Source organism: Pleurodeles waltl, chromosome 7 (assembly GCF_031143425.1).
Source record: "Pleurodeles waltl isolate 20211129_DDA chromosome 7, aPleWal1.hap1.20221129, whole genome shotgun sequence".
NCBI classification, from domain to species: Eukaryota; Metazoa; Chordata; class Amphibia; order Caudata; family Salamandridae; genus Pleurodeles; species Pleurodeles waltl.
In genome coordinates, this window is record NC_090446.1 from 420,980,859 (window position 1) to 420,999,282 (window position 18,424).

The following is an 18,424-nucleotide window of genomic DNA, read 5'->3' on the forward strand; positions in this document are numbered from 1 at the left end:
ACAGTGAAATTTCCAATAACCAGAATGTGGTCTGAAAGGTTAAAGATGAGGGATAGTTTCAGTCCCTCCCATTAGTGTTGGGGGTTCTAGCTGTATAACTTATTTATTCGTTGTTTTCCGTACTCTTGTGCACCACTCTTGCCTCTCCTCCCTCTTTAGTACATCCCTTTCACAAAAAATATGGGTTATACTTTGTGCACCGAGTGGATCTGTACTTGGGCCCTCATGTGGATCAGAATAACTGTATATGAAATACTGAGGGTTACAAATCATTCCAGACATATGTAGACATGTAATTTCTTGTGGGCACTTGTAATGATACCCCTTATATGCCATTTCCTAATTGAAGGCACCATGGCTTTGCGGCCCTTGGTCTTTCTTCTATGTCTATTCCCTATTTTGGTTAAAAGGTACAAATATTACAACTATCACGATTAATCCCCTTCAGAATTTATAAATGTTTATTCCATAATATAGATTTTTTGTACATATTTTTAATATCCCATCTATGAGCTTCCACTTCATGGCCCCTTCCATTATCCTTTTGCAGTTACCTTCTTTAAAAGGAGTGAATATGGGGCATGGGTGTACTCACATCCGCGTTCAAGTAACTCCATTTTTTTTTTCCTGCACCCCTTCTATATAAATGTAAAGTGCTTAGTTTTCAGGAGTGAATATTTTCATATTTTTGTAGAGAAATGTTGCAGTTTCTTTAATTTAGCCTGCTCCTCTCAAGTGACTTTTCTTCTACGCTGTGTAAGCAGTGAAGTATACCTGTACTCAGTACTTTTGAAAGTGGACAGTTTGAAGACTCCTTGTAATTAAGATGTTTTTTTCTATTTCAAACAGTGCTAAAACAAATTCCTTTGAATCCTTGTCAGTATTAACCACGAAGGTTTAAGGCACTATCACTTACATGGAACTGGTATATTCTAACTACCTTTTTTGATCATTTTTCAGAAAACAGAGAACTTTCAGAAACTCCTTATTCAATATGTTAGTAACATGCTTGACCATACACCTTTCCATCAAATATTTTGATTGCAAGTATAAATATATATGATTCTTCCTTTATTTCAGCAAAAAACTCTGTTTATATTACCAACTTACCTCGTCGTGATGAGGAGGACTCTTTAGCCCATAATAGGCTGATATTCAAAACTATTAGTGGTTGAAATATTTTAACTCTGCACTTACAATAATAGGTCTATGTCTGATTTATATATACACTTTAAAACCTGTGTCTTTTATTGCACTGTGTGAGTACTTTACCACTTATTGCTTTGGCTTAAACATTCTTCTAAAAACATTATAGTATATTATTATTAAGTAAATTCCTATAAAGGGTCTTTGTATGGCTTGATGCATCAAAATAAACTGAATTATATGTATATTACACGACATTAATTGCTACATGGTATAATAATGTTTATAAATATGCCCGTAAGAACCTTTGTTGTTTCACTGTATTGATTTCCCTAGGTCAAACAGTGCAGTCCCTGTTTAAACTTCACTCACCAGTACAATGTGCCTTCACAGCCCACCACTTATTTCCTCTCCAGTCAAGCTCTGCCATATATATGCCATGTACATATAAAAGGGAACTTTTGATCTAGGCAATGGGGCTGGGAAGGAGTCAATACCTGGTAGAACACTCCTTGTGTTGTCTATCATTAAACTAACCACTGTCCCTTTATTTTTCATGTGTACTGGTTCACGGTTCATTGTCTGACCACCTACAGTGTACAATGAAACTTCAACCATAACCTAAACACTTAATTCCAACAAATCTAGCCTGCTATCATTCACATGGATGGCACCTCATTCAATGTACTGTGTGAAGACAGAAGGACACTGCCTGCTAGAGTATGCAGCTTCAAATCATCTCCATGTACTCACAGCCTAAGTCTTGCTATCCAAATGACAGAATATGATCAAGTCGAGTTATTGGTTGGATTGGGTTGCATACTCACGCTCGACGATCTGAACTTCTTGCTTTTAAAATTCAAATTGTATGTTTTTGTTTAAAGATATTATGTGTCATATTAAATGTATTTTTAACAGTAAATATATATAACTGCTAATGACTGTTCTTGCTATTGTAACTCCTTATCAACCCAATCAGTAAAGAGTTAAAAAAAAAAAAAAAAAAGTGGCAAGGGACTTAGTAGAGGAGCTGGTGAAGTGCATTAGATTGATGGTTATTGTATGAGTGTAGGAAAGTACCATCTTTCTTGGCTTGCTACTCCCAAATTCTACCAGTCTTTCAGTATGTTTTGCCTGTCTCACTGGGATCCTGCTGGTCAAGACCCCAGTGCGCATAGTTTGTGGCCTAATGTGTGTGTTGTCATTAGTGCCTAACTGTGTCACTGAGGCTCTGCTAATCAGAACCTCAGTGCTTATGCTCTCTCTGCTTTTAAATTTGTCACTATAGGCTAGTGACTTCATTTACCAATTCCAATTGGCAAACTGGACCCCCTTACAAGTCCCTAGTATATGGTACCTAGGTACCCAGGACATTGGGGTTCCAGAAGATCCTTACGGCTACAGCATTTCTTTTGCCACCCACAAGGATCTCAGACAAACCCTTGCACAGGACTGCCACTGCAGCCTGCGTGAAATAGTGCACACACTATTTCACAGCCATTTGCACTGCACTTGAATAACTTATAAGTCACCTATATGTCGAACCTTCATTTACTGAAGGCTAGGTGCAAAGTTACTAAGGGGGAGGGCACCCTTGCACTAACAAAGGAGCCCCCACGCTGTCCAGGGCCAATTCCCTGGACTTCGTGATTTTGGGGGGGGGGGGGGGGGGGGAGGAAATGACCATTATACGCGTGCACTACATACAGATCAATACCTATATGTAGCTTCACAATGGTAACTCTGAATATGGCCATGTAAGGTGTCTAAAATCATGGAATTTCCCCCCCCCTCTACCCCCATTCCAAATCTAGTATTCAGGGGGCAATCCCATGCATCCTGGGGGCTCCACCATGGACCCCCAGTACTGCCAAACCAGCTCTCCGAGGCTTGTACTGCAGCTACGGCTGCGGACACCTCACAGACAGGGTTCTGCACTCCTGGGGTCTGAGCAGCTCAGTCCCAGGAAGGCAGAACAAAGCATTTCCTTTGGGAGGAGGGTGTTATTCCCTCTCCCTTTGGAAACAAGTGTTACAGGCATGGGAGTGGTAGCCTCCCAGAGCCTCTGGAAATGCTTTTTAAGGGCACAGGTGGTGCCCTCTTTGCATAAACCAGTCTACACCGGTTCAGGGACCCTGAACACCTGCTCCGTCGCTAAACTGGACAAAGAAAAGGGGAGTGACCACTCCCCTGTCCATCACCACCCCAGGGTTGGTGTCCAGAGCTCCTCCAGTATGTTCCTGGCGTTAGCCATCTTCTTTTCCAAGCTGTGGGGACACTCTGGAGATCTGAGTGGCCAGTGCCAGCAGGTGACATCTCCTGATTGGTCTATACCTGGTTAGGTAGACAATCCCCCTCTCAGGGCTATTTAGGGTCTCTCCTGTGGGTTCCTTTTCAGATTTGGCTTGCAAGTTTCCATCAGGAATCCTCTGCAACTCCTGCTTCATCCTCTGACTGTCGGATCAACTGCAGACTGCTCCAGGAACCACTGTAACTGCAACAAAGTATCCAAGAAGGCTACTGTGATTCTGCAACTTTAGCACCAGCCAGCAACTGCAACAGTTTCCAAGGTGTGCGCACTCTGAGACTCCCTGTCTTCACCCTGCACCAGAAGGAAGAAGAAATCTCCCGTGAGTGACTGAGTCACTTCCCTGCTCCAGCAGGCACCTTCTAAGAGGACGACCGGTTCTCTGGGACTCCTCTCCTGATGATGAGCATGCTCCCTGGAACACAGGTGGTGGACCTCTTCGACCCAGAATGTCCTAAGATCCAGCTGTCCAAATTTGGTGGAGGTAAGAGCTTGCCTTCCCGGTTTGCAACAGCACCCCAGGGCACCGCGTCATTTCTAGCTCCTGAGGCCTCTGTGCACTAGTTGCAAGAATCTTTTGTGCATAGCGTGGCCCAGGTCCCCAGCACTCTATGTTGCGACACTCAACTCACTGAGTGCTGCAGCAAGCGCAATTTGCACCTTCTTTGTCCCAGTGTCCTGGGACTCCCGTGGGTGCTGCCTGGTCATCTGTGGGTTCCCACCAGTGCTGAGAGCCCCCTCTGCCTCCTCAGTCCGAGTTGAGGCTGAGGTTCCTCCTGGGTCCAGGCATGGCCATTTTCACGCAAACCGCGACATTGCTTGAACCAAGGCTTGTTGGACGAATCCAGCGCTGCAACTCGCCTGCATCTCGACATGGGACATCCTTTGCATCACGCAGGAACCTGCAGCCATCTTCTTTAGTGCTCTTCTGCAGACTTCTTCCAACCCGAGAATCCTCTTTTGCACCATCTTCTAAGTTGGCAGGGGCTCCTGTCCTTCCTGGAATCTTCTGTGACTTCTGGACTTGGTCTCCTCTCTTCACAAGTCTTCAGGTCCAGGAATCCACGATTTGTTGGTTGCAGTCTTGCTTGGTTCTTACAATAACTCTAATCACGACTTGTAGTGTGTCCTGAGGAAACGTGCAGTACTTTACTCCTACTTTCCTGGGCACTGGGGTGGGGTATTTTACTCACCTTTGTGGTTTTCTTACACTCCCAGCGCCCCTCTACACTTGCATAGGGGGTGGGGGGGAATTTGTGATTCACATTCCACTTTCTTACTATATGGTTTGTGTTGCCCCTAGGCCTATTTCTCCCTATTGCATTATATGGTATTTTCTACTGTTTGCACTATTCTGTGACTTTTTACTTACCTGATTTTGGTCTCTAGTGTATATATTGTGTATAATACTTACCTCCAGAAGGATTATTGCCTCTAAGATTATTTTGGCCGTATATCACACAAATAAACTACCTTTATTTTTGGTAACACTGAGTATTGTCTTTTATTGTGTATAAGTAATGTGTAGCTGTAGTGGTATTGCAGGAGCTTTGCATATCTCCTAGCTCAGCCTAAGCTGCTCTGCTACAGCTACCTCTAACAGCCTAATCTGCTAGAACACTGACTACATTTCACTAATAAGGAATAACTGGACCTGGTATAAGGTAAAGTACCTAGGGTCCCACTACAAACCAGGCCAGACTCCTACAATGAGCAGATTTATAGTATTTTTAAACTTTATTCACAGCTAGTGGTAGTTCAAGAACAACGTCTAGCTAGGATGTATCAAACTTAACAATGGCAGTAGAACTAGAGCAAGGGACCCACATTAGGGCATACTCTAGCCATTTAGGGCAGACAAAGCAACGCGACTAAATACAAATGATAGACAGTATGCCCCAACTTGACTCCCTTGCTCGCTGCACGACTGGGTTCATGCTAGCCTGCCTGATGAGGGGTGATACCTCGAAACAGGTCCCAGGACGCTAGTTTGCAGTGCAGGGAAGAATTGGCCTGGCAGTTCGGGCTGGACTGTTCCCATGGGGGAAGAACAGGGTCACTACTGATTTGCAAATGACTGAGTCCCAGCTGGGGTGGCATGGTGAGCAAAAGAACGATCGATTTAACCCAGATCTGTGACTGGGGGTGAGTGTCTGAAAAGTTAAATCACTCCGTCCATCATATTGTTGTGTTGTCATGTTCGTCCTAAGTGGCCAGGATATGCCCAGATGTGGGTTCCCTGCTCACTGTGCCACTGGATTCAAGTTAGCCTGACTGTTGCAGGGTGATACCTTGAAACCGGTCCCAGGATGCTAGTTTCCAGTCCAGGGAGGACCTGGCCTGTTCCCATGGGAAGCAGGGTCAAGACTATGGCTGGGTCCAATCTGGTGTGACATGGCAAGCGGAAAAAAAAAAAAGAAAAAGAAAAAAGAAAAAACAATGAATTAAACCCAAATCTGTGACTTGGGGTGGGTGTTTGAAAAGTTCCAAAACTCAGTCCATCATTTTATTTTGCGGTGCTGTGACTCATAATGGGCCTGGTTTTCCTTGCCCCAGAATTTATCAGTACCCCAATATTGGAAATATTATTGTTGCTTAACACCTGACACTAAATATTAAGCAACAGCATCAAGCTGAACCTGATCATTGTAGGCAAAGAAACTCTACACCACAACTACTCACATAAATGTTCCCATGGTCCAAGAAGTTTAGCCTGTGATGAGACTGAGTGCCGCATTAATGCAAGCAGTGGCAATCCGGCGGATGCAGGTGGTGTTTGCCAATAAGGGGAGTAGGGGGAGGGTTTGTGTGTATGTGTGTGTGTGTGTGTGTGAAGCATATATTTTGCACAATGAGAAATAAGAGAACCTGGTATTAATCCCAGATTCCTCACTTTACCAAACTGTGTTGCCCTAGGCAATCGTATTTCACTTTCCCTCCAATTTCTTTATTATCAAATATAAGAGTACCTCGAAATACATGATTGCAGGATGGGTGCTGTAGAAAATATTTTCCTTTGTTTGACTGAAGTGTAGTGTTGCCACGTATAATAAGAACTCAGGCCACCCAAAGAGTGTACATCATAACTAACTTCCCACTTATTTCATTGCTGGCATTGTCGTCAGGGTGGGGGGAATTAACGTTTCTAAATTTATTTTTGAAAACTAATCACTTTAAAAAAATACTTCTCAATGAGCTCATATGAACTTATATTCTATGGTGAAGTGGTTCTGAATATTAATAAAATACACTTTTAGAATTCTGAAGTGACTAGCATGTTTTTTTTTTTTTTACCCTTTTGCTGCAATGTCTTGAAATATTAAGATGTTTCTTAAATTAAGTGTTGCAGCACTCCTTAATTATTTCCTTTAACATCAATTAGCCTCTAAATATGAGATAACCTATTTATCATCTTTTTGCCTTTTAGTGTGGAGTGGAGTAAATAGCAATCCAGTACTGCTATTGACCTGAGGGCTGCATGTAAAGGTCAGGAGGGCCGCATACGGCAACGGGGGCAAACTGACTATCAAACCTCTGTACGGTCTGGGTTAGTGAAATTTACCTTTTCTATATTGCATTAATAAATCTTGCTATTACCAAGTCAGTATCAAAATGTTTCATTTCAAATAAAATACTCCAGGCCTCTGTTCTTGAGATAACTCCACATTTATTTAAAAATGGGTGAAGGAGTTGTATTCTTAACGCTTTGAAATATTAACATTCAAGTGACAAATGAGTTTTATTATATTTCACTCATAGACCACAAGGACAGAGATCCTTATTATGGGGGACTATTTAATTTAAAAAAAAAAAGGGAGGGGATTTGTCAGTTAGGGTCTTAGTCTATGAGAATCTGCAAAATGTGGGTTCTAATTCTCTTATTTGGGACTTTATTAAGATAGGGAAATAGTCCTTATCAGAAATGTTTTATTGAATTCTTAACAGAAATTTTAACCAGCAGTTAGTCCCCCATAATAAGATGACCACCTTTGCTGACACCTTTTTCCCCCCAGTTTGCTTGTCAAGATTAAAAATATTAAACCTGAGCTGGGAATTAGAGGCCAATTTAGTGACTTGGCATGAGATATGGTCTGAGTGCGACTGGGCGTCCCTCGTAATTAGAGCAGATTTTTTTTTTGAAGATCAGCTGATAACCCACCAGATTAGTCATTAAAACTTTTTAGGGCATTCGTGGTAGTCATTAAATAATTTTTTTAATGCTCATATCCTGTCCCATCGCAGATGTCCTGAGAAGTCAAGTCCTAAATATGTACACCTCTTTCAAGACGTTGTTAAGAAAGCATGCGCACTTCCTAGGTCTTCGTGAGGAGATTAAGGTATTAGCTTTATCTGTATTGATAGTAAATTTATTATTCTCACAATATACATGGAATGCATTACGTTTTTGCTGCAGGCCGATGAGAGTTTAGGCCATAAGGACATGGATGTCAGCATACATAACACTGAGCATGATAACCTCTGATTTTAGGGAACAAAGAATTAGACCGAGTAAGGTTAGTTAGGAGATCAGAAATTAACAGACTTGAAAAGTAGAGAAGCTACAACACATCCCTGAAGGAGTCCACTTTTAATAAGAATTTTATGTGACAGAATACCATTTCCTTTCAAGTCCACCTGGGCTTTTGGATCATAAGTATAAGATCGACAATTTTGTAAACCTTTAATTTATTCCATTGCTTTGCGCTGTTGGCTAGACTGAAGGTAGCTTGAAAGTCAACAAAGCAGCAACATAGTTTGCCAAAAGAGTTTACTGACTCACTTGCTCCAGTCCAAGACAGTGATCCACATTGGAGTAATTTTCCCTAAAGCCTCCCTGCTCTCTACGTACAACACCTATCCCAAAGGCCCAGTTTTGGAGATGTAATAAGAAGGTTTTAGCATAGATCTTTCATGTTGTGTATGAATGATGCCTAGCCTTGCAGTAAAAATGGTTTAAAAAAATTAAAAATATTAAGTTAGACTTAGGTCAACAAGGGATACTGCTTTGTTGTGGGATTAGACTCTAAGGGATGTTACCATCGAGGGGTGGTTAGAGGAAAATAAATAAACCACCTTAATGTCAGCTACTATCTTAAATTGCTCAATAACTACAGATACATAATCAACTAGTATCACACTCAGAGTTTCTAAAAAGTTGCCTACGCTGGCCTGACTCCAAGAATAGGCCCTTTAAATTTAATAGGTTACAAGAGATGCCATTTTTTTTTACCAATTGTTTTACACTCGCCAGCAGCTACTAAAGGGATTTTGTAAATACTCATTCAGAAAACCTACAATTCATCGAAAAACTGCGAAGACATTTTGAATTGACTAATAGTTGTCAAGCTTACTTACACTTTCTTTGAAAGCTGTCATGTTTGGTGAACTATAAACATTTATGCAGACAAATGATTTAACAGACCAACAGCGATTTACAAGTGGTTGTAAGAGGCTGGCCTGGCTTGTAGTGGGTACCAATAGTACTTAAACCTTATGCCGGGTCCAGTTATTCCTTATTAGTAGAGTGTAGTAGTGTTCTAGCAGCTTAGGCTGACAGAGGTAGCTATAGCAGAGCAGCCAAGGCTTAACTAGGAGACATGCGAAGCTTATGCAATACCACTTATATCATATAGGTACTATATTATAAGAAAGACAATACTCATAGTTACTAAAACTAAAAGGTACTTTATTTTAGTGACAATGTGCCAAAAATATCCCAGAGGATATACTCCCTTAGGAGGTAAGTAGCATACACAAAATATACACAACTAACCAAATCAGGTAAGTTAAACAGTCAGAAAATAGTGCAAACACTGTAGAATACAATAGGCTTAGGGGCAACACAAACCATATACTAAGAAAGTGGAATGCGAACTACGAATGGACGCCTAGGCAAGTGTATTGTGTATAGGGTCGCTGGGAGTGTAAGAAAACACTAAGGGTGTAAAGGAGATCCCACCCCAAGACCCTGGAAAGTAGGAGTAAAATACTAATATTTCCCCAGAAGCACACTAAAGTCATGATAAAGGATTTTGCAAGGACCACAACAGACTGCAAAGCACTGAAGACTGATTCGTGGACCTGAAGACCTGCAAAGGAAGGGGACCAAGTCCAAGAGTCGTTAAAGTGTCCGGTGAGGGCAGGAGCCCACTATACCCTGGATGAAGATGCAAAATGGCTGTCTCCGGTTGGAAGAAGCTGCAGGTTTTTCCAACAACAAGAGGAAGTAGGAAGTTTTTCTTCGTACAGAAGATGTCCCACTGCGTACTGAAGGATGCAGAGTTGTTTTCTTGGCAAAATACTGCAAACAAGCCTTGCTAGCTGTAAGAGTCGCTGTTGGAGAAAAAGGGTGCTGCCAAGGCCCAGGATGTTACCACTTGGGACGCTCGAGATCAGCGCCGTTTATAAGAATCTGCGAAAGTTCAGCTAGAGGAGGTGTGTGGATCATTTTGAGGAACCCCCAGAGAAATGTCCTACTTTAACGACCATTCGGGATTCACTTGTGAATGGAAGTCGAAATTACAAAACTGAACCTTGCTTGTACTATATTTGAGGAAACTCAGCAACAACATCGCCGGGACTTATAGTAATGGGAAAGAAGAGAACCCACTTAATCTGCAATATTATGCAGTAATGATGGGAAAGGAATGGCCCTGAAGAAGGCGGCTTTTCGAATTTGGTGGTTACTGCCGAAACGCGCGTAGGCTTTGTTCCTACTATTGTTTGTTGTTTATATTAACTTTGAATTTATGGAGTCGAGATATAATGTTTTTTCTTTCATCAAGCAAGATGGAGACACAATCAGGAATTGAATAATAATAATAATAATATGGTACTTATGTGAATATCATTTCAGCTCCAGTATTTATAAAAAAAAGGAGAAAAAAAAAAAGTGTATATATTTTATTACATAACTTTTTTGTATATGTTTGTGTTATGTTATAGGTGGATTAGTTTTGTTGTTTTGTCTGATGTGTTAGTTCGTCTTTGTTTATTTCCGTATATATAGGTGTAAATATTTATAGAAATATTCTTTGTGTTTTCCCAGTTCTACCTTTATATAAGTGTATATTCGAATACTGAGGTGCGCTTCTGTTTGACATAGATTTGTAATAAATATTTTTTGTCTTTAAATTTTGTTACAGTTTAGCTGTTTTTTTCTATGTTGGATAAAAGTGAATATTGTTTGGAGCTCATTTGCTTTTTCTTGTATTCAAGTATTATCCCCTGGATGGGCTACTCATCACACCAGGGACCCTCGATAGTCTTTTTTTCACTTGGGAGAGGAGACAGAGGAGGCCCTCAGCAACGTACGTAGAGAGCCCTCAGACAGGAAGGAAGCACCCGCAGAAGTCCTTGAACACAGACGGGTTCAAGAAGTCTGAACTCAGCGGTCGCCTCAACACCGGATATCAACTCAGGGAGCTGAGCATCACAGGACGGAGTGCTGCGGACCTAGGTTTGGCTGTGCATGCAGGATTTCTTGGAAATGTGCACAGAAGCCCTTGTAGCTGCAGATCACACGGTGCACAGGATTACTGTCTGGGGAGGGGACGCAAGGACTTACCTCCTCCAAATTTGGACAGTTGGACCACTGGACAGTCTGGGTCACTTGGGTCCACCATCTGTGTTCCAGGGGCCACCCTCCTCAGGATGAGAGGGGACCCAGAGTACCAGTGAAGCTGAAGTTTGGTGCCTGCTGGAGCAGGGAGAAGATTCAGTCGACCCACTGGAGATTTCTTCGTGGCTTCCAGTGCAAGGTGAAGGCAGCCAGCCCCCAGAGCATGCACCACCAGTAAACCGTTGAGAAAGCTGGCAGGATTATGCACTACAATGTCACTGGTAGTCTTCGGGTAACTTTGTTGCAGTTTTGCAGGCGTCCTGGAGCAGTCAGCGGTCGATCCTTGGCGGAAGTCGAAGAGAGAAGTGCAGAGGATCCCTGATGAATTCTTACAAGTCGTAATCTCAGGAAAAGCCCACGGAAGAGACCCTAAATAGCCCTCAGAGGAGGATTGGGCACCTAGTCAGGTATGCACCTATCAGGAGGGGTCTCTGACATCACCTGCTGACACTGGCCACTCCAAGGCCACCAGAGTGCCCCCACAACTCTGGAAACAAGATGGCAGAGGTCTGAAACACAGGAGGAGCTCTGGGCACCACCCATGTATGGTGATGGACAGGGGAGTGGTAACTCCCCTTTCCTTTGTCCAGTTTCACGCCAGAGCAGGGACTGGGGGTTCCCTAAACCTGTGCAGACTGACCGATGCAAGGAGGGCACCATCTGTGCCCTTCAAAGCATTTCTAGAGGCTGGGAGAGGCTACCCCTCCCCTGTCTTTAACACCTATTTCCAAAGAGAGAGGGTCTAACACCCTGCTCTCAGAGGAAATTCTTTGTTCTGCCTTCCTGGGACTGGGCTGCCCAGACCCCAGGTGGGCAAAACCCTGTCTGTGAGGTGGCGGCAGCTGTAGCTGCAGAGAAAACCCCAGAAAGCTGGTTTAACAGTACGGGGGGTCCATAGTGGAGCCCCCAGGATGCATGGAATTGACTCCAATACCAGATTTGGAATGGGGGAGAATTCCATAATCAGACATGTTACATGGCCATATTCAGAGTTACCATTGTGAAGCTACATATAGGTATTGACCGATATGTAGTGCACGCATATAATGGTGTCCCCGCACTCACAATGTCCAGGGAAATGGCCCTGAACGATGTGGGGGCACCTTTGCTGGTGCAAGGGTGCCCTCACACTTAGTAACTTCGAACCTAACCTTCAGCAAGTGAAGGTTAGACATATAGTTGGCTTATAAGTTACTTAAGGGCAGTGAAAATGGCTGCGAAACAACGTGTGCGCTATTTCACTCTGGCTGCAATGGCAGTCCTGTGTAAAGGTTTGTCTGAGCTCCCTATGGGAGGCAAAAGAAATGCTGCAGCCCATATAAATCTCCTGGAACCCCAATACCCTGTGTACCTAGGTACTATATACTAGGGAATTATAAGGGTGTTCCTGTATGTCAATTTAAATTGTTAAATGTAGTCACTAGCCTATAGTAATAAATTTAAAGGCAGAGAGAACATGAGCACTGAGGGTCTGATTAGCAGAGCCTCAATGACACTGTTAGACACTACAAAGGTATACACATTCAGGCCACAAACTATGAGCACTGGGGTCCTGGCTAGCAGGATCCCAGTGAGACAGGCAAAAACATTCTGGCATACATGTAAAATTGGGGGTAACAAGCCAAGAAAGATGGTACTTCCCTACAGTGGTGCCCACAATTACCACATTCTTCCAATAAAGCACAGATACCAAAATAAGTTGGCCGCCCAATGGACTGTCATAACCGTTTGGATGAGCATTTGTAACACTACTTAGGTACCCTCTAAAACGTGGGCTCTCCTGTAACCAGACTCCCTACAGAATAAACATTGTATAGTTTTGGTCTTTTAATTTGGAATTAAATTTATTTTAAAAACTGGTATAAATAAAATACGTATTATCAATGAAGTTACTTAACAAATGACACAACAAGACAAATCAAGGGTACATAGTATGTAAAAACAATCATACATTAACCCTGTCTAAAGAAAACAGATCATGAAGAAACGTATGATTCGCACACTTTATACGACGTATCAGTTCTTTAAATAAAGCTAATTGTATGAGAACGTATATCCTCAAATCACTTTTATAAAGAGGAAGTGGAAACACCGTTGACGTTTCAGTCTCTGATGTCCTCAGTCCGTGACACCGTCCTGAGGACAGTTTTAGCTAAGTGACCTGATGAACCCCAATGAAAAGGTTGGGATGAAATGATTAGTGAAAGTTGTGATTCTATAAATAATTAGTATAAGTATGAAAAAGTTCACTTTCAAAAAGATGAGTGTAATGTATCGAGTTCTCACGATCATATCAAAGAAACGTGGTACAGCAAAAGGCTATGGACCAGCAATAGAGGTGGCAAGGCACATTACAAGAAAACTGGTTTTCTTGATGTGTGCCTCGCCACCACTTTCTCGCTGTATGCCTGTGCAATCTGAAAACGTAGCTGCTACGCCGTAACTACCCCTAAAATAATATTCCAAGACTGGCCTGTGGGTCCTGGCAAAAACACATCATCAATTAAAGAGGCCCAAAATCCGGAGGCAAGGAGCAAGAGTTCGAGAAGTCTGAAGGTCCTAAGAAAAGGTGTACGAAATAGTGCTGGGAACAAGCCTCCAAATGATACAGCGCAAGAGCTTCCTCTGCAACTCGGTCCCCCTTACGACAACGCCTGCAGCAGATGAGATCCTTCGACTGCGGGGACCAAGAAAGTTTGAGACCAGGTGTCCGGCGGGGACCAGCGCGTCGCTACTACCTCTTTAGTGTGTCCCTGGGGCTCAACTCTCATCTCTAGCTTCCTGCGTGAACAAACGGGTACCACGCTACACTATGCACTCTCTACCGGCTCCAGTGCAGTGGGGGCGGCGTCTTTCCTCGTCAGCATATACTTATCCTCGCAGCATAAACCTCAGCATCTATAAAACAGCTTAGTACAATCATAAAGTCCTTCCTTGTGCATCTTACTGCCTGTGATGGGACTTTAATACCCAGGTATGTGAATCGGGTGGAAAAAGGATGAGGAACATCATATTTAAAAGGTTCCACTGATCAGTTAGGATTAAGATGATTAACTAGGCATAGTTATACCACTGCTTGTACTTTTAGCAGCAGACTAACATGTTAACGGATACCATTCGATCAATGCTAATAACGCTGGTAAGCTGTTTCTATTCAACACGTGTTTCACCTTTTCGTGGCAAGTTAAAGTACGCATTTCACACCGCCTCTAAGCGGTTAGAACAATGGATTGTGAGTTAAGAAAAACAACATGAAAAAGATTAGTTGTTGTCGCGTAGTCTGTGCAAATTCTACGGGTACAGCCGTCATGTGGTACGGGTATTAGCCAAAAATCGGCAATGCACCTTCCGATAACAAAATACGCCCCTAAAACAATGGTACAAGAATGACACCTTATTTAAAGAACGTTAAGATCTTTATCTAATATACCATCAACAATCGTTTTCTTCCAGGAACACTAAAGGCTGTATAACTCAGACACTATGCAATAAAAATAACACTAAACGCGTTAATTGTGCAACGTCCTACCTCCAGCTGCATCTGTAGTCGCTGTCCATCAGCACTGCAGGACAGAGGATCACCAGCAGAGCTTCACTGTACCTCCGAAATTCCTTTCCTACGACGGTCCGGGTGGTCACTATCGCAAGTGTACCCAAGGGCGGCTGCGCTTAGATGGCGAAATCTTTATCTAAGTGCTTAGCTTTTTTATTGTAGTTAAACCAACAACCAATGTACTACACTAAAACAACCATTTAAACAGCCTCGCTGTAAATTCAACTCAATGTTCGTTGTCCGTTATTGATCTTTTAACGTACAACATTTCGCGTAATTGTAGTGCTTCCGGGTCACATGATAACCAATCCCATAGCTGAATACATTCTAGGCGTTGCTAGGAGAGTGTTGGACTCGTAAAATGACCTGGGATTGGAGCAGTGACGACATTGCAAACGACCCTATTGCGCTACGCTGAATCCCAAGTGGTAATTGGCTATGGAGGTTATACATGTCAATTCAGTATATATATAAATAGTACCCCCCCCCCCCCCCACACACACCCCCCGCCCTCTTTTTGCGGGGAGTCTTTCGTAACTTGCGTTTTTTTTTTTTTTGTAGATGGCCCTAAGAAGAATAGTTTACAGACTGGTTGATAATTGCCAGTCGTTAGATAGGGTTCTAGGGAGCTGGTATCCGCCATTGCAGGTTATGCTGATTTTAGCAATGGATTTTGAATGAGTGATTGGTATTGGTTGGTGAAACAGCTTGTCTCTTCATTTCAGGGATAATAAATGGTGGTGATGGTTGGACCTATATCGCTCTGTTTTTGCAGTGGATTTTAGTTTGAGATCCCCGCCCCCTCCCTCTCCCGTGGTTGTTAGAGCTGTAAACGTGAGGGGCTCCTACTGAACGTGAACGAGGCTCTCCGGCGATGTTAAATCTGGAAGGCATCTGTGGCCTATTATTTAATGTCATTAGGTATTTAGTTTGCGTACCCTACCTGCAGTTGCTGTTCACGTTTCTGGATAAAACGGTTGGCTGGTTGTGGGTGGTGCGGTCTGATGACCGTCCTGTGTAGGGTGACCACCTAGCATTGAGGAAAATTCTGGACAAGGATGTAAAAATATTCAGGACAAAGGGTCAAAATTTAGGACAAAAATTCAAGACGAAGGGTCAAAATTCAAAAACAAACGTCAAGTTTACAGACACACCCAAGAGAGGCTGTGCCTCACTATGTGTTTAGTGCATTTATTTACTCTTTTTTTAACATAGCACTATTTGTTCACTATGGTCTTTTTGTGATTGCTTCCTGGTATGCTACATGCAGGTGTCAAATTGCGTCCTTGTTCAGTAGTAAATTAATGCCCTTCAGCACTGTCAAGGCCATCACACCTACCTAAATCTACCCAATCTTTCTTAAAGAGAAAGTAACAGCAAGATTTGGATTATGTTTCTGAACATTTTAAAACCCCTGGCAAACAGTTTAGGAAACATTATGGTAATTAACCTTATGCTAGACTAAACAAATAGAACAAAAACATCTGGCTCACCTCCAACCGCCCATGGACTTTAAACCTAAAAACAATGTAATGAGGCAGGGTAGATGGTGTGGGTGACTGTCTCACACCTAATGTCAGGATGTGAGGTACACTCAACTTGTCTGTAGTCTTACAGCACCAGAGTGTATGTCAGGGACTCTAAATTTATCTCAGAACTGGGAGCCAATCAAAGATAATAAAAGAGTAGGATGAAATCGAGATCAAATCGGAGGTTGTTGCTAAGAATTTCTAAAATCAGACTATCTGAAGGTATTGGGTACCTGGGGCGTTGTTACAGCGGACAGGAGAGAAACAGAAAAGGCACTATCAAGTGGTTGAACAAGCAGCACCCACCCACCTTGGGAAATTCTTGTGGTGCAATGGTCTGCTGTTCGTGCTTGTGAGGGGTGAGCAGGGGCTAGACCCTCTGCAAGGTTGTGCTAGGCAATTGCCCGCTTTGTCCATGTCTTAAAATGGTTTTGAAATTAAGCAAAAGCCAAACCAGTGATCTGGATTATCCCTAAGTGTCAGACATAGAATCTTCAAAATATTTGGGATGTAAATTGCACAAACAAAATGTAATTTTTTTAAATGTAATTGGTGTTTCTTTAACATATGGCACTGTTTTCCCCTTTATATACAATTAGACCTCAGATTGAACTGGGAATCAGTTACCTTTCAATACCTAGTGATTAATATCTACCATTCTCCCACTGAGTTGCAGGATGGAAATCTCCTTTTTGTCCGCCTCCCTGCATGAGATCGTTTTTATCCATAAAGACTTTTAAGTAGGGCTTACTGCACTGCTCTTTGTTTCCTAATGACCATTCTAGGGATCACCATCCGGGGTTATCATGCACAGCTTTTTCTTGCCTTGCTAGAACTTGTAAACTCACTGAAACAAAGAAACCCTATGCTCCTGCACTTCCCTTACTAAGCCTTCCCACTCGGACAGGATGACTGTGCTCAGAGCAACTCCATCAGTGGAATGCTGCAGTTGCATGCCACTGGACGGTAAACTACTACATTTCCAAACACTTGTGGCAGACTACCATCTTCACCCTGGTCAACTCCGTACTTACAACCACCTTAATCATTAAATGCCCTATTTCATGTCTGCCACCTAGCACTAACCCTACATGAGGTGTGCCAGAAGCTCTATACCATAGGGACCGGTGGCAAACTGATAGAATGGGTGGACAAATCTTTCTTGCAACATTGAGACCACTCCAGGTCTTCTCATAGTACATCCTGGGTGATTGATGTGGCCAAACCTCTGCAAGATACGAATTGGACTAAAATACTAGACTTTCCCCACAAAGTATCCCACGGGTGTCACTTTAAGCCCATTCATATAGCTTCCTTGGGAATGCACTCTGCCCGTTTCTTGCCATTGGCTTTGTGGTTTGTAACTCACATTTCGTTGCTTTCAATTTGCTGGTATTTGTTTTAGGCTATGCAGCTTGAGTTTGTCTTTTCCCTTGCCCAAACCTTATTCACAGTATCCCTCCAAGTGCTCCCTTTCTGTAAACAGGCCTGTAAATCTTGTTCTTATCTCATCACATTTGCTGTGCATTTAAAGAACAAGGTCAAATGTCAGGCTCTGTCTTCGGTGGCACTTAATGTTTACTTTTCTTTCTCTGACTTCAAAGTAAGAGGATTTATGCGACAATCTTGCTGGATACTAGGGTTAGAAAAGAGTTTTTTTTCCATCACATGACAATGTTTAAATAAACGGAGTACAAATGAAACATGTTTTTGTTAATTCTGAACTGTGTTGGAAACAAATACCTTTATATGATTAAAACAAATAATTGCATTAGCTGATGCAATTTCCACACATCATCGTCTGTGCACTGTATAGTTTTATTTGAAAAAATGTATGTCTGTACAATGTAATGGTCATTCCAATCAAAAATGTGTTGTATGGAATGGCAGTCTGTTACCATACCATGTGTACTCCACTCCAGTCTGCTCTGCACCACTCCATACCACTGCACCCTACTCTGCATCACTCCACATTACACCACTCCATGCCACTTCACTGTGGGACATTGCACTCTTCTCCACTCCACTCTATGACACTGCTCTCTATGCTACACACCACACCTCTCTACTCTACTCTGTACCATTCTACTCTATGCCAATGCACTTTGCACCTCTCTACACCACTACGGTCTGCACCTCTGCAAATTATACCACTCCAGTCTAGGCAACACCAATCTAGTCTGCACAGCTCCACTCTATGCCACTCTGCAACACTGTACTGTACGCCACTGCACTCTATGCTAATACACTCTATGCTACTGCACTTT

The 18,424-nt window shown here is 42.6% G+C and overlaps 1 protein-coding gene across 2 annotated transcripts in view; it reads right to left on the bottom strand.

Moving 5' to 3' along the window:
• SH2B1 (SH2B adaptor protein 1) overlaps positions 1-14,911 on the bottom strand; it is a 768,701-nt gene extending 753,790 nt beyond the window's left edge. The window contains exon 1 of one of the 2 annotated variants that reach the window (XM_069243917.1): positions 14,605-14,911. In XM_069243917.1, coding sequence (XP_069100018.1) covers positions 14,605-14,616 — 12 coding nt within the window. In that variant the 5' untranslated portion in view covers positions 14,617-14,911. The remainder of the gene's footprint in view (positions 1-14,604) is intronic. The other variant, XM_069243919.1, reaches the window with a different exon arrangement.
• Between the last annotated feature and the right edge of the window lie 3,513 nt (positions 14,912-18,424).